Source organism: Muscardinus avellanarius, assembly GCF_963383645.1.
Source record: "Muscardinus avellanarius genome assembly, chromosome: 4".
NCBI lineage: Eukaryota > Metazoa > Chordata > Mammalia > Rodentia > Gliridae > Muscardinus > Muscardinus avellanarius.
In genome coordinates, this window is record NC_137789.1 from 135,154,474 (window position 1) to 135,170,809 (window position 16,336).

Here is a 16,336-nt window from a genome sequence, read left to right on the forward strand (position 1 = left end):
AGTTAGGTGGGTCGGTTTGGAGGGTTGGTTGGTCCACGGAAGGTAGGCAGGTGGGGCTGGGCGGAGGCCCCGGGAGCGTGTACATATGGGAAACGTGGACAGCAAAGGACTTTTTATGCTGTAATAAATGTCTTAGTACCAGCAGCACTGCCGTGCTCTCTGGTTTCCTTAAGCTGTGGGTCAGGGCACATGTCATGGGATGGCCAGGGCGTGGTCAGAGGCAAGGTGAGGCTGAGCTTCCTGATGGCCTGGCGCCAGCCCCAGCCAGGTGCCAGGACTGGGGTGAGGGCTGCTTTACTGCTGCCACAGCAGCACCTCATCAGCACGGGTGTGCCAGGGCCTGGGCAGTTCTGTATCTGCTCCAAGAAAGAGACATGTGAGGCAGACCGGCCAGGGTCAGGGAAGGCAAGGCAGAGATGAGCAGCAGTTTTGCAAAAGCCTTCCTCCCCTCAGACGGGCTCCTGGTCCAAGAGCACAAAGGAGCCTGGAGAACTTAGGAGGTGGAGAGGCCTCTTGCCCACAGCAGAGATGATGTGTTTCTGGGCACTGACATTCACTCTGACTCCAAACTGTAGAGAGACAACTTTTCCCTGCCCACACCTCCATCCAGCCACCACCGCATAATGGTGGTGATCGGGTAGGCCAGGCGAGAGTGCTCGTGGGACAGGTAGTGTGGTCCTGCAGGCCAGGGGGCTGGATGGGACCCAGAAGGCTGTGAGTTAAACTCCCCAGGTGAAGCAGTGAAGTCGTCTTGGCACCTACACAATGGTGCCTTGCCCTCCTGGGGGCAGAGGGAGTGGGACCAGTGGCATGACCAGCAGCCTCTCATGGAGAGTGCAGGCACTCGCCCTCGGGGCTGGGGCCGGCTGCTGTGTGGCCCTTTACTTTGGCTCTCCTTTGCTCAGCGCGTCCAGTGTTGCCAGGAGTTCGAACCTCTGTAAGTTCCTCACTCAGCTGTAGAAAAGGACCCCTCAGAAATGGGAACCAAGCCAGGTGTGGTGGCGCACGCTTGTAATCCCAGCATTTGGGAGGCTGAGACAGGAGAATTGTGGTTTGTGGCCAGCCTCAGCTACTACTTAGTGAGGCCCTTTGCAACTCAGTGAGACCCTGTTTCAAAATAAAGAAGAAAAAATAAGCCAGGCATGGTGGCGCACGCTTGTAATCCCAGCATTTGGGAGGCTGACCGTGGCCAGCCTCAGCTACTACTTAGACCCTTTGCAACTCAGTGAGACCCTGTTTCAAAATAAAGAAATAAAAAAAATAAGCCAAGCGTGGTGGCGCACGCTTGTAATCCCCGTGCTTGGGAGGCTGACACAGAAGGATCGCACAGGTTTGAAGCCAGCCTCAGCTGGCTTAAGAGACCCTGTTTCCAAATAAAATATAAAATAGGTCTGGGAGTGTAGCCTGGAGGTAGAAGGCCCCTGGGTTCCATCCCCAGTACCACCAAAAAAAAAAAAAAAAAAAAAAAAAAAAGAAAGAAAAAAAGAAAAAGCAAAGAATAAAAAATAGGGCTGGGGATGTATCTCAGAGGTAGAGTGCCCCTGGGTTCCATCCCCAGTACTGCAAAAAAAAAAAAAAAAAAAAAGGAACTAAGACATGAGACCTGGACATGCTTCCTTCTTGCCCAGGTCTAGACCAGGCCTGGTTTCCACACTGACCGGAGCCTTGACAAACTGACCCTAGGAATATTAAGGGCTCTACGAGCAAGTATAAAAAAGGCTGAACACTAAGGGCCCTCCCTCAACTCCGGTGCTTCCGGCTCTGTCTTTAAATCTTCATGCGCTTTGCTCTGGAGGAAAGAGTGTCGGCTGCCGCAAAGAAGTCAGAAGGTCATTCTGTGAACAAAGGGGTACACCAAGGCTGCTCCTTGACTAGTCTCACAAGTTGATTCCCTGCCAGGAAACAGAAAACATTGACCACAAGTCTCTTTTTTTTTTTTTTTTTTTTTTTTGCACTAGGGATGGAACCCAGGGGCATTCCACCTATGAGCTATACCCACAGCCCTATTTCTTTTTTTAATTTTTAAATTTTGAAACAGGGTCTCACTGAGTTGCAGAGGTCTTGCTAAGTAGCTGAGGCTGGCCGCGAACCCTCATCCTCCTGCCTCGGCCTCCCAAATGCTGGGATTACAAGTGTGCGCCACCACGCCTGGCTACGACCACAAGGTTCATTCTAAAAAGAACCGATCCCATGACGTCTTGTTGACAATGCTGTCTCTTAGAAGGCAACAGCAGCTTAGAGAGGAACTGAAACTCAGGCCTGAAATCTGATCATCAGGGAACGATGGCTTGGTGAGGTGGCAATGACAAAAGTCATGGGGACTGAGCCTATATTGATTGGTTTTGTTTTGTTTTTGTTTTTGTGGGTCTGGGGATGGAACCCAGGGGCATTTGACCTCTGAGCTACACCTCTTGCCCTATTTTTTATTTTTTTATTTTTATTTTTTTGGTACTGGGGTTCCGGAAGCCCTTCTACCTTCCGGACTACACTCCCAGACCTATTTTATATTTTATTTGGAAACAGGGTCTCACTAAGTTGCTGAGAGCCTCACTAAGTAGCTGAGGCTGGCTTCAAACCTGTGTGATCCTCCTGTCTCAGCCTCCCAAGCACAGGGATTACAAGTGTGTGCCACCACACCCGGCCTATTTTATTTTATTTTGTGGTACTGGGGTTCCTGTTAGCCCTTCTACCTCCAGGCTACACTCCAAGACCTATTATATATAAATATATATATATATATATAATTTTTTTTTTGAAACAGGGTCTCTTAAGCCAGCACAGTTGGCTTCGAACCTGCGCGATCCTCCTGTCTCCACCTCCTAAGCGCAGGGATTACAAGCATGCACCACCACGCCCAGCATTTATTCTTTATTTTGAAATAGAATCTCAGCCGGGCGTGGTGGCGCACGCTTGTAATCCCAGCATTCGGGAGGCTGAGACCTGGAGGATCGCGGTTCGCGGACAGCCTCAGCTACTTAGTGAGGCCCTCTGCAACTCAGTGAGACCCGGTTTCAAAATAAAGAATAAAAAATAGGGCAGGGGGTGTAGCCTGGAGGTCAAATGCCCCTGGGTTCCATCCCCAGACCCGCAAAAAAAAAAAAAAAAAATAGAATCTCACTGAGTTGCAGAGGGCCTAAGTAGCTGAGGCTGTCCGCGAACCGTGATCCTCCAGTCTCAGCCTCCTGAATGCTGGGATTACAGGCGTGCACCGCCACGCCCGGCAAGTCTATACAGATTGTTAATAAGAGCTGTATTAATTGCTAATAAAAATAAGCTTTCATACATAGGCAAAATAATAAAATCCTTCTCTCTGCCTCTAAGCTGTCAGCCAAGAGCTGCAGCCAATACTGACCTCAGTCAGCTAAAAGTTAGCTGTTAGCCCAGCTAAACATGGAATGTTTAATTAAAACAATTAAAAATAGGGCTAGGAGATAGAGTGCCTCTGGGCTCAATCCCCAGTAACACACACACACACACACACACACACACACACACACACAATTTCTTGATTATACCCTATAAATCTGCTCCTTGCCCGCATGCAGTTTGCCTTACATCACTAGAAGATAACTCTATTCTTTCAAATTCTTTTTGTGTTGTTGTTATACTGGGGGTTGAACCCAAGGGCATTCTATCTCCAAGCTATACATCCAGCTCTCTTATTTTTTATTTTATTTTTTTATAATGTGCTTTTGTTGGTACATTATAATCTCACATCATAATGTAAATCATGTTGACAGTGAATACATGCACACAGCTATTTTTTATTTAGAAACAGAGACTGAGACAGGAAGACCACAGACTTGAAGCCAGCCTCAGCAACTTAGGCCTTTTGCAACTTAGTGAGACCCTGTCTCCAAATAAAAAATAAAAATGGGTCTGGGGGTGTACCCTGGAGATAAAAGTCCCCTGGGTTCCATCCCCCATCCCCAGTAACACACACACACACACACACACACACACACACACACACACACTAAACAGGTCCATTCCCAGTGGGGAATAGAGGTACATGCCTAAATAATATAAATATATATATTATAGCCAGAATAGCTCAACGCCTACAGATGCTCAGTGTGTGTGGCGGGGGCAGAGGGGAGAGGTACTGAGAATTAAACCCAGAGCTTAATTCAGAGGTCTAATAGCCCTTTTTATTTTTTTCTTTTGAAACAGGGTCTCATTAAGTTTCTGAGTGCCTAATTTGCTGAGGCTGTCCTCAAACCTGTGATTCTTAGATGTAGAATGCCCCTGGGTTTAATACACACACACACACACACACACACACACACACACACACACACACTCAAGGGAAAGCGTGACATCTTGAAGTCAAGAGACTGGATATAAATCTTGGTCCTGTCCCTTTTTATCTATATGCCTGGTCATGTTACTTTGACTCTTAATCGATCAAGTAAAAGTAGTGTCAGCTGAGCATACCTGATCTGAAAACTGATGCAGTTTCAGATTGGGGGGCCTGCAGATTTTCAACCTGTTTAGTCTATGCAAATATTCCAAAGTCCAAAAAACTCTGAAATCTGAAATGCTTCTGGCCTTAAGCATTTTAAATAAGGGACACTTAACCTGTATTTATCTTCTAGGGTTGTTGGGAGAGAGAAATAATAAAAAATTATACTAGAAGCCAGACACAGCCGGGCATGGTAGCACACGCTTGTAATTTCAGTACTTGGGAGGCAGAGACAGGAGGATCTGGGTTCGCAGCCAGACTCAGCTACTTAGCAAGGCCCTCCGCAGCTTAGTGTGACCTTGTTTCAAAATAAAGAATAAAATTGGGCTGGGGAGAGCCGGGCGTGGTGGCGCACGCTTGTAATCCCAGCATTCAGGAGGCTGAGACAGGAGGATTGCGGTTGGTGGCCAGCCTCAGCTACTCAGACCCTCTGCAGCTTAGTGAGACCCTGTTTCAAAATAAAGAATAAAAAAAAAAAAAATAGGGCAGGGGGTGTAGCTCCGAGGTAGAATGCCTCTGGGTTCTATCCTCAGACCCACAAGAAAAAAAAGAAGAAGAAAAAAAGAATCCTAACAGTGTATTTGCTGGCAAGATGAAGAGGAGAGGAAATAATAGGAAATGGAGAGCCCAAGTCAAGAGCTCGAACATAGCCAGGCGCGGTTGCTCACGGTTATAAGCCCAGGATTTGGGAGACTGAGACAGGAGGATCTCAGGTTAGAAGCCAGTCTCAGCAACCTAGCAAGGCTCTCATCAACTCAGACCTTGTTTCAAAATAAACACTAAGCAGGACGGGGTATTGTATGCCTGTAATCCCAATACCTGGGAAACTGAGGAGAATCACAGGTTTGAGGCCAGCCTCAGCAACTTAGTGAGACCCTGTTTCAAATTAAAAATAAAGTAGTGCTGGGGTGTAGCACTGGAGTAGAATGCCTCTTGGTTCCATCCCCAGTATGAGAGAGACAGAGACACAGACAGACAGACAGACAGACATAGCAACTCTTTCGGCCAGAAATCCAGTCGTGGAGTCAGTGTTTGGTGAATTCCCGCCCTGACCTTGTTGCACCACTGGATGTGTTCAAGTGGAAATTGGGAATTATATAAGGGTTAATTACATAAAGCCCTTACATCAGAGAAGTTTAAACTAGTTAGACATTGGATGCCTTTTCAGCTTTTTGTCTTTCTCTCTCTTTCTTTTTTTGTGGTACTGGGGATGGAACCCATGGGCATTCTACCTCCAAACTACACCCCCAGCTCTATTTTTTTTTAATGGGTCTGGGGATGGAACTCAGGGGCATTCCACCTCTGAGCTACACCTCCTGCCCTCTTTTGTGTGTGTGTGGTAGTGGGAGTTTCTGGAAACCCTTCTACCCCTGGGCTACACTCCCAGACCTGTTTTATTTTTTATTTGGAAACAGGGTCTCTTAAGCCAGCGCGGCTGGCTTCGAACCTGTGTGATCCTCCTGTCTCCACCTCCCAAGCGCGGGGATTACAAGCGTGCGCCACCACGCCCGGCCTATTTTTTATTCTTTATTTTGAAATAGGGTCTCACTAAGTTGCAGAGGGCCTAAGTAGCTGTGGCTGTCTGTGAACCGTGATCCTCTGGTCGCAGCCTCTCGAATGCTGGGATTACAAGCGTGCGCCACCACGCCCAGCTTTCTTGATTTTTTTGAAACAAGGTCTCACTGAGTTGCACGGCGCCTCACTAAGTAGCTGAGGCTGTCCACAAACCATCATCCTCCTTGTCTCAGTCTCCCAAAAACTGGGATTACAAGCATGCACCACCACCCCTGGCTCTTATTTTTTTCTTTTTCTTTCTTTCTTTCTTTTTTCTTTTTTATTTTTTTAATTTTGTGGTACTCAGGGTTGCACTCAGGGCACTCCACCACTGAGCTACACCCCTGCACTTTTATTTTATTTATTTATTTATTTTTTTTTTTTGGTGGTACTGGGGGTGGAACCCAGAGGCTTTCTACCTCCGGGCTATACTCCCAGACCTTTATATATATATATTTTATTTGGAAACAGGGTCTCACTAAGTTGCTGAGAGCCTCACTAAATATCTGAGGCTGGCTTTAAACCCGTGCGATCCTCCTGTCTCAGCCTCCCAAGTGCGGGGATTACAAGCATGCACCACCACGCCCAGCTTTGCACTTTTAATTTTGAGACAGGATCTCAATAAATTGCAGAAGCTAGCCTTGAATTTGCCATCCTCCTGTCTCAGCCTCCCAAGTACTGGGATTATAGGTTTGTGCCACCTGTTCCCTGCTTTATTCTATTTTTATTATTATTACTATTAGTATTAGTGTGTGTGTGTGCGTGTGTGCATATGTGCACTAGTGTATGTGTAACTGTTTTATTTTATTTTGCAGTACTGGGGATAGAACCCAGGGGGCATTCTACCTCAGAGATACACCCCCAGCCCTATTTTTTCTTCTTTATTTTGAAACAGAGTCTCACTGGGTTGCAAAGAGCCTCACTAAATAGCTGAGGCTGTCCATGAACCATGATCCTCCTGACTCAGCCTCCCAAATGCTGGGATTACAAGCCTTTGCCACCACACCAGGCTCCCTGTTTTATTTTTTATTTTGAAACAGGGTCTCACTAAGTTGCAGAGGTCCTCCTTAAGTTGCCAAGGCTGGCTTCAAACCTGCGACCTCCTGTCTCAGCCTCCCAAGTACCGGAATTTCAGGCTTGTGCCACCATACACGGCTCAATTCATGTGTGTGTGTGTGTGTGTGTGTGTGTGTGTGTGTGTGTATTACTTGGGATTAAGCCCGGGGGAATTCTACCTCCAGGCTACATCCCTCAGCCTAATTTTTTTTTTTAAACAGAGTCTCGCTAGGTTGATGAGAATCTCACTACTTGCTGAGGCTGTCCTCGAACCTGAGATCCTCCTATCTCAGCTTCCCAAGTATTAGAATTACGAGTGTGTGCCACCAAGCCCGGTCCCCTCAGTTCAATTCTAAGTCTAATTCTAAGTCAATGATGGCTGAATGAGGCCTGAGTCTCCCAAGTAAACACCTCCTTTCCTTTCCCCAGCACCGAGCCCCGAACTCGGGTCATCTGAGGAACCTACCACGTGTAGAATACATTTTAGGCCCAGAGCATCTCTTCCCCAAGCCATGAAACTCATTAAGAGATTGACCGCGAGAGAAGGGCCCTCGGCCTGTACGGAGTCTCCCTGTGGCTCCAGAGAGGCCGCCAGATGGCGCCCTGGGGCCGACAGCAACTTCCTTCCTCTTCCTCTAACTTCCCGCAGTGGGGCCCGACGCCCGGAGGGGGACCCGAGGGTCGGGGCCGGCCGGCTTTCCCTCTGGGGTTCCCCAGCTTCGGGGGTAGTCAAGCGTTAGGCCTAGCAAAGGCCGAGCAGCAGCGGGGACTTCCGGCTGTCTAGGGCAGTCCTGGACAGGTCTAGAGACAGGGGAGGGGTCGGGGACGGGAGGGGCCCTGGGCCAGCGGTCCTGCCTGGGGCTGGCCCCGGGGCCCGAGCGGTGTCACCCCAGGACCCGCCCAGGATGAACCTTTCCCCTCCCAGGGGCGCGCCTGGGTCACTCCTGGTTGGCTGCGCTCGTCCCGGAGTTCAACTTTCAGCCAATGAAAAAGGGCTTGGAGCGTGACGCACAGAAACGTCACGGGAATTCCCCCCTCCAGGGGGCCGCAGAGGGGCTTTCCCGGCTGGAGCCCGGACGACTGGGGAAGTGGCGCCACGGGTCCGAGGAGGGTCGAACCCGGATAGAAGCCACGACCGAGGCGCCGCCACGGTGAGTGGCCGGGTTCAGACCCCCGGGTGGCCAGGACACCGCGCAGGGCGGGAGGAGGGCCTTTGGGTGACGGCGCCCTAGAGCCCGAGAGGCGGGCACACACATCGGAGCGTGCACAGGTACACGTCGGCTTCTCGTTCGAAGACGCGCGGACTCGTGCGTCTTCCTGCACCTCTGCCGGCCCGCGCACAGGCGCGGACGCAGGTCCTTCGCACTCGGAGTCCTCGATGTGCTCGCCATAACCTCACAGCCCAGGCGTGCGCACACACCCAGGCGTGCGCACACATCCAGGAGTGCGCACACACCCAGGCGTGCGCAGACGTGCACCACACAGGAGCTCGGGAACTCACCTGGACAGGGACGTTCACTGTACACGCATATTGACACCGTGCACACACAGCTGCACCTAAGCGCTGGAGCCCAAACAGACCTGTGATAGCGACACACACCGGTACTGTTACACACGGCCGTGCCGGGGTCGGGGCCTTCAGGCATGGCCCGTCGCCTGGGCCGGAATCCAGGCAGCCGGGACGTTTTGGGGGAGAAAACCCTACCCCCGAGGAGACGCCTTTCCGAGTCCCACGGTCACGTTCACTGGGCAGAACCCCGGGCCCCAAGCTAGGAAGGGCGCCCGCCCACAGCGATTCGAAGGGGAGGCCTTCCGACAGCAGGAAGGTCCCCCCAAAAGCCCCGGGGGTGATTCAGCCGTGACCTCGCTCCTGGCTGAAAACCCCAAGGTTGCTCCACCGGGGGAGGGGAGGGGAACAAGAGGAGGACCTGGACGGCGCTGTGAGCCTCCCCTGCCGCGAAGGGCCCTCGGGTCTGCGGCTCCTGTCCTGGAGGGAGGAGAGAACGCAGCCTCCCGGGCCTCCCCGGCTCTCCGCGCCCCTCTGCAGGCCGACCCGCGCCGGCGCCGGGCCCGCGAGCGCCCCGCCCTCCCGCCGCGGGGCGGGGCCGGGGCGTCATTTCCAGGCCCGCCCCCTCCGGCCCCGCCTCCGCCTGGTATTTTCGGGACTTTCCTAAGCTGCTCTAACTTTCTGCCCCTTCCCGGGCCCAGCCCAGCTCCGGGTCTCGCTCTTCACCGGATCTAACCCGCCACACCCGGACCGGCAGCCGCAGGAGGTCGACCCTCCCCCAATCTGGAGCCCCCTCTCCCACCCACCCCTATCCTGCTCTGTCCCCCATCCTTCCCACTCCCTCCCCCTCCTTAGGCGGGCGTCTAAAACTCTGGGAAGCAGAACCCGGAGCCGGAGCCGCCAGGCAGAGCCGGGCCTAGCCCAGAGACATGGACAGTTGCTACAACCCAGTGAGTCACGCCGCCTTGGCCCTGAAGGCGGCCGGTGCCCCCCCCCCCCGCCAGTCTGCCTGTCTGTGGGAGCCCCTCTGCCCTCTCAGATTATCTCAGACCATCTTCTGCAAACGCTTCAGAAGAAGCTGCTATGGGTCTGGGGAGGAGGCGGTGACTATTGAGGGTTTGGAGCTGGGGGGGTGGGGGCTCTAGCAGTGACCCAGTCGGCCACCTCCAACCAGGCGGGTCTCCACCACAGGTTCTGGATGGCATTGCCGAATACGATTTCAAATTCAGTCCCTCCTTGGTGGAGCCCAAGGAGCTGGCCCCAGAGACAGGTCAGTTAGTCCCCGCCCTGCTCTTGGAGGGAGGAGGAGGGAGAGCATGTGCCCTTCGCCTGGGCAATGGGTTAGGAGATCCTGGCTCAGCAAGGCCCCTCTGTCCCCAGCTGATGGCCCTTACCTGATGATAGTGGAACAGCCTAAGCAGGTGAGTGAGCACCAGCCATGGTGTGGGATGGATTCAGCTTTGGAAACAAGTGTAGCTGGGTGGCCAGGGGGACGGGGGCCACTGTCCCGTGAGGCCACAGCAGTTTGGACGATTATAATGGTTTGCCGAAAGCCAGGTGTGGAGGTACACGTTTGTGATCCCAGCATTTGGGAGGCCGAGACAGGAGGATCGTGGTTTGCAGACAGCCTCAGCTATTTCATGAGGCCTTTTGCAACTCAGTGAGACCCTGTTTCAAAATAAAGAATCAAAAATAGGGCCGGAGGTGTAGCTCAGAGGTAGAATGCCCCTGGGTTCCATCTCTGGCACCGTAAAATAAATTAATTAAATTAAAAATAAAAAACGGTTTGCTGATTACAGTGGGTAGTTGTGGTTCAGGACAGACACTATTAGCCTTGTGAATGCTGCTGGGGTCACTGGTGGATGGGGGTGTGGCTACCTGGGATGGTCCCTCCTGATCACAATATCACTCTGCCTTGGGACCTTCAGCGAGGCTTCCGATTTCGATATGGCTGTGAAGGCCCCTCCCACGGAGGCCTGCCAGGTGCCTCCAGTGAGAAGGGCCGGAAAACCTATCCCACTGTCAAGGTGAGCCACGATGGTGCTGGAGGCTGGGCTAGGAGTCAGCATGTCCAGGGGCATTACTGACAGCCATCTTCTCCTCCCAGATCTGTAACTATGAGGGACCAGCCAAGATCGAGGTGGACCTGGTAACACACAGTGACCCGCCTCGTGCTCATGCCCACAGCCTGGTGGGCAAACAGTGCTCGGAGCTGGGCGTCTGCACTGTGTCTGTGGGGCCCAAGGACATGACTGCCCAGTAGGTGTTCCCTAGCCCTAGCCCCCACTGGGTTGTCCCTCGCCAACCAGTCCTAGGCCCCAACCCACATCTGTGTGCTTAGCATCTGCTGAGGGGGAGAGGTTTAAGCTGGCCCAAGTCTAAACTAGAACAGCTTCATGGGGGACGTAGGCCTGGCTGGGCTGAGCCTAGCACTGGGGAGGCCTCCTCAGAGGACAGGACTGCATGGCAAAGGCCTCTGACTCTTCCTCTTCCCCAGATTTAATAATCTGGGTATCTTGCATGTGACCAAGAAGAACATGATGGAAATTATGATACAAAAGCTTCAGAGGCAGCGGCTCCGCTCCAGGCCCCAGGGCCTCACAGGTATGGGGCAGGGAGAGTCAGGAGGTGCTCCTGCAAGCAGCCAGGAAGAGGAAGGGCCGGGGGTCACACGTGCTCGTCCCCCAGAGGCTGAGCAGCGGGAGCTGGAACAGGAGGCCAAGGAGCTAAAGAAGGTGATGGACCTGAGTATTGTGCGCCTGCGCTTCTCTGCCTTCCTTCGAGCCAGCGACGGCTCCTTCTCCCTGCCCCTGAAGCCGGTTATCTCCCAGCCCATCCATGACAGCAGTGAGTGTCCTGACCCCTAGTGCAGGCCTGGGTGCCATGGGAGGAGGGCACCCTCCAGCCAAGGTCAGAGAGACAGGATGCTGCCACATGTACGTGAGGGGTCTTGGAAAGTCATTTCCCCCATGAGTGTTGCCTCTGTCTTTGGTCAACGAGGATACTAGTAATCTATGCACCTACTGAAGATAGAAAATGACCATGAAGCCCCTGGCTCCATCAGTGCGGCCACGGCACTCCGGCATCTCAGCTAACCCAGTTTCTACCTCTCAGAGTCTCCGGGGGCCTCCAACCTGAAGATTTCTCGAATGGACAAGACAGCAGGCTCTGTGCGGGGTGGAGACGAAGTTTATCTGCTCTGTGACAAGGTGCAGAAAGGTGAGGCTGCCGCCCAGGCTGGGCGGGCAGGGCGGGATGAGTGGCCGGGAGTCCGACGGCATCGCAGCCCCTGCTGCTTCTTGTAGATGACATTGAGGTTCGGTTCTATGAGGATGACGAGAATGGATGGCAGGCCTTTGGGGACTTCTCTCCCACAGATGTTCATAAACAGGTGCGCAGGGGCCAGGGCAGGGCTGGGAACTGAACTAGCGAAGGCCCCACTGACGCCCGTCGCCCACCCCCAGTACGCCATTGTGTTCCGGACACCCCCCTACCACAAAATGAAGATCGAGCGGCCTGTGACGGTGTTCCTGCAATTGAAGCGCAAGCGCGGAGGGGACGTCTCTGACTCCAAGCAGTTCACCTACTACCCTCTGGTGGAAGGTGGAGCTGGGCGGGAGGAGGCCGGTGGGCCGGGCTGGAGGGCCCTGGCGCCTGTGTCTAGGAACCAGCCTGAGGACTTAGAGGGAAGCCCCCTCTGCCCCAGGCATGACCCAGAACTGGGGGTTTCACATCTGGTTCCCTCCACCCCCCAGACAAGGAGGAGGTGCAGCGGAAGCGGAGGAAGGCCTTGCCGGTCTTCTCCCAGCCCTTCGGGGGCGGCTCCCACATGGATGGAGGCTCGGGGGGCTCGGCCGGGGGTTATGGAGGAGCCGGAGGCGGAGGAGGAGGAGGTGAGGGGTGCCGCTGGAGGGCGAGGAAAGGGAAGAGAAGTTGTGGGAGAAGAAATCTGGGAAAGCCCTGGCTGGCGGGCTCCCCACAGCCTCGCCTGTACCCACAGGTGGCAGCCTCGGCTTTCTCCCCTACTCCTTGGCCTACAGCCCCTTCCAGTCCGGAGCAGCCCCGATGGGCTGCTACCCGGGGGGCGGGGGCGGGGCGCAGATGGCCGCCTCTGCGCCCCCTGCGGAGGCTGGGGAGAAAGCGCAGCCAGGTGAGCACCCCGGCACCCCCCAGAGCGAAGCGCAGGCTCCAGACGCGCTGCAGCAAGGTACGGGCTCCGGAACGCGCAGGGGGGACGCCGGCGGGGGGCCGGCCCGCACCCACGGCCCCGTCGCCCCCTGTCGCCCCCAGCCCGGGAGTACAACGCGCGGCTCTTCAGCCTGACGCGGCGCAGCGCCCGAGCGCTGCTGGACTACGGCGTCACCGCGGACGCGCGCGCGCTGCTGGCGGGACAGCGCCACCTGCTGACGGCGCAGGACGAGAACGGAGACACGTAGGGGCCGAGAGCCGCCGGGGTTGGGGTGGGGATCGCCCGGACCCGGGGTGGTGGGGTGGGAGCAAGAAAGGGTTCTGCAAAGAGCCAGACCCGGGAGTCAGGTAGTCCAGGCCTGAGGTCCGGCTTCGTTGTCTACTAGTTTGTTCAAAGTACTTTGTCTAGTCTTGCCGGGCGTGGTGGCACACGCTTGTAATCCCTGCGCTTGGGAGGCTGAGACAGGAGGATAGTACAGGTTCGAAGCCAGCCTCAGCTACTTAGTGAGGCTCTCAGCAACTTAGTGAGACCCTGTTTCCAAATAAAATAGAAAATGGGTCTGGGAGTATAGCCCGGAGGTAGAAAGCCTCTGGGTTCCACCTCCAGTACCACACACAAAAAGTACTTAGTCTCACCAGTGTTGTCAACTGAACCAAGCACACACCATAGCAACCATCTACCTAAAAAGGTGGGGGAAGGATTAAGGCCAGGTTCCGCCATGCCCTAGGAGACCATGGGGCTCAACAAGCCCCAGCAAAGACTGAGGAAGCAGTGAGGTGTGGCGGGCAGAGGAGCTCTGAGTGACGACCAGTCTCACTCCTCGATCCCCAGGCCGCTGCACCTGGCCATCATCCACGGGCAGACCAGTGTCATCGAGCAGATGGCCCAGGTCATGTACCATGCCCAGCACCTCGGTGTTGCCAACCTCACCAACCACCTGCACCAGGTGAGGGAAGGGTGCGCACCGGCAAGGGAGCGGGGTTGGAAAGCCGGGGGGTCTAAGCTGGCTGGGCCTGGCTCACCTTGCCTTCCTCCTCAGACACCCTTGCATCTGGCGGTGATCACCGGACAGACCAGGGTGGTGAGCTTCCTGCTGCAGGTGGGCGCGGACCCGGCATTGTTGGACCGGCATGGAGACTCAGCCCTGCACCTGGCGCTGCGGGCCGGGGCCGGGGCCCCTGCTCTGCTGCACGCCCTGCTGCGCAGTGGGGCTTCCGCTGTACCCCAGCTGTTGCACATGCCTGACTTTGAGGGTAAGTTCCTCACCTCCCTCCTCCAGCCCCGGGGCCAGGGTGGGGTGAGTGGACACCAGGTGTCCAGGCTGACTCGCCAGGGGTGGTCAGGGGGCCACAGCCGCAGACTGAGCACCCTGGGTTTCCTAGGACTGTACCCGGTACACCTGGCCGTCCGTGCCCGAAGCCCTGAGTGCCTGGATCTGCTGGTGGACAGTGGCGCTGAAGTGGAGGCTGCAGAGCGGCAGGGGGGGCGAACAGCCCTGCACCTGGCCACAGAGATGGAGGAGCTGGGGCTGGTCACCCACCTGGTCACCAAGGTGAGGAGGAGGAGCGTGGGCGGGTGGAGCCAGAGCTGTGGGGACTGAGAATGATGGAGAGGGCGTGGGAAGGTTGGCCAATCAGACCATGCTGGGCTCTGCGCTTCCTTGCACCTCCACAGCTCCACGCCAACGTGAACGCCCGCACCTTTGCCGGAAACACACCCCTGCACCTGGCAGCTGGACTGGGGTCCCCAACCCTCACTCGCCTCCTTCTAAAGGCTGGTCAGTCTCACCCTAGAGGCATGAGCTGGGCAGGGGAGGAAAGAGGTGCCTCCCAGTCCCTCCACCTGTAGACCTCCATTTTCCCTGATGCCTATCTGCCTCTCTCAGGTGCTGACATCCATGCAGAGAATGAGGAGCCCCTGTGTCCACTGCCCTCACCCCCCACGTCTGGGAGCGACTCGGACTCCGAGGGACCTGAGAGGGACTCCCGAGGCGGCTTCCGGGGCCACACGCCTCTCGACCTCACTCACAGCACCAAGGTAAGGCCAGCCTGGCTCTGGAAGTTCCAGGGCACTGGGCACCCCCTGGGTTTGGGGATGGGCCCCAGAGTGTGGACTTAAGGATAGCCGTGCTTAAGGACTAGGATGGGAGAAGGCAACGCTCTCTCCCCAGGTGAAAACCTTGCTGCTAAATGCTGCTCAGAACGCCATGGAGCCGCCCCTGACCCCGCCCAGCCCTGCAGGTGAGGCCCCACAGGCACTCCCAGGGCCCTCCTCCTCTGAAGGAGGCCCCCTTTGTCCTCCCCTCAGGGCGGTGAGGGGAAGATGAAGTCCAGGTATGTGTGTCTGCTCACCTCCTGAAGTAACTGGCATGTCTGTCCACCTGTCCCCTCAGGGCCAGGGCTGTCACTCGGGGAGGCAGCCCTGCAGAACCTGGAGCAGCTGCTGGATGGACCAGAGGCCCAGGGTAGTTGGGCAGAGCTGGCAGAGCGGCTAGGGCTGCGCAGTCTGGTGGACACATACCGGAAGACAGCCTCGCCCAGCGGCAGCCTCCTGCGCAGCTACAAGGTGGGGCGACCTGTGCCCGGTGCCAGCCCCAGCCGCCTTCCCCATCTCAAAGCCCAGGCACTTCCCTGGCCCCAGGGCTGCTGACCCCATGCCCTAGCCACCATTCAGACCTCCTGCCTCTTCCTTCTCCTCAGCTGGCTGGTGGGGACTTGGCAGGTCTGCTGGAAGCCCTGTCTGCAATGGGTCTGGATGAGGGAGTGAGGCTGCTGAGAGGTCCAGAGCCCCGAGACAAGCTGCCCAGCACAGGTAAGGGGCCAGTCGGGAAGCTGGAGCTGGGCCCGAGGTGGGAGGCCCGCGGCCTTGACTCTCCCCTGTCCCTCCAGCAGAGGCGAAGGAAGACAGTGCCTATGGGAGCCAGTCAGTGGAACAGGAGGCTGAGACGCTGGGCCTGCCCCCTGAGCCCCCCGGAGGGCTCTGCCATGGGCACCCACAGCCTCAGGTGCACTGACCTGCCACCCACTCTCCAGCCGTCTTCCTGGACTCCTCTGTACAGCATCCCACCTATCAAATCTTATTTAACACCCATGCCCACACTGCAGCTGGGGCAAATAAAGGATTCTCTGGAAGGGAAGGGGGACCCTTCCCACATTATGGCAGCTCACATGTGACTCTTATTTCTGGAACCAGCTTCCTATCCTGACTCCAAGCCAGCAAGAAAAGAGACTCAAGCCAGCAATTCATAGCAGTTTTAATGGGTGGAGGCTGTACAAAGGGCAGGGCCCACTGAGGGAGGGAAAGCAGGCCATGCCACCCTGTCTGTGGATGGGGCCTCAACATAGATGCCCTTCCTCCACCTCTGCAGAGAGGTGAGCCCTTAGGGAGAAGGAGGGGAAACCAGCTCAGCCCCAACTCCTGGCCTTTGTCTGAGCCAGGCCCCAGAATGGAGGGGATTGCTGGTGTCAGGATGGGGGTGGTCTCCGCAGAAAGCGAACCGTTGTCAGGCCTCCCCTCAACACCCCCCAGAAAAAGACCGCATCAAAAGTTCAGGGGCACTGGCCCC

The 16,336-nt window shown here is 55.6% G+C and overlaps 1 protein-coding gene across 3 annotated transcripts; it reads left to right on the forward strand.

Moving 5' to 3' along the window:
• Positions 1 to 9,511: 9,511 nt before the first annotated feature.
• Positions 9,512 to 15,784, forward strand: NFKB2 (nuclear factor kappa B subunit 2; the record flags this gene model as incomplete). 3 transcript variants are annotated; one of them, XM_080694601.1, is made up of 22 exons in its annotated part: positions 9,512 to 9,532; positions 9,774 to 9,852; positions 9,963 to 10,003; positions 10,511 to 10,609; positions 10,690 to 10,841; positions 11,080 to 11,186; positions 11,271 to 11,429; positions 11,697 to 11,801; positions 11,888 to 11,973; positions 12,047 to 12,185; positions 12,338 to 12,482; positions 12,590 to 12,789; positions 12,873 to 13,014; positions 13,603 to 13,717; positions 13,811 to 14,024; positions 14,154 to 14,323; positions 14,446 to 14,548; positions 14,657 to 14,808; positions 14,942 to 15,011; positions 15,164 to 15,336; positions 15,471 to 15,582; positions 15,660 to 15,784. In XM_080694601.1, 22 exons carry the CDS (start codon positions 9,512 to 9,514, stop codon positions 15,782 to 15,784), a joined length of 2,709 nt encoding a protein of 902 aa, XP_080550727.1. The 3 variants fall into 3 exon arrangements, with proteins under 3 accessions (XP_080550727.1, XP_080550728.1, XP_080550729.1); XM_080694602.1 differs by having other exon boundaries at positions 15,663 to 15,784; XM_080694603.1 differs by lacking the exon at positions 12,338 to 12,482 and having other exon boundaries at positions 12,583 to 12,789.
• Positions 15,785 to 16,336: the final 552 nt, after the last annotated feature.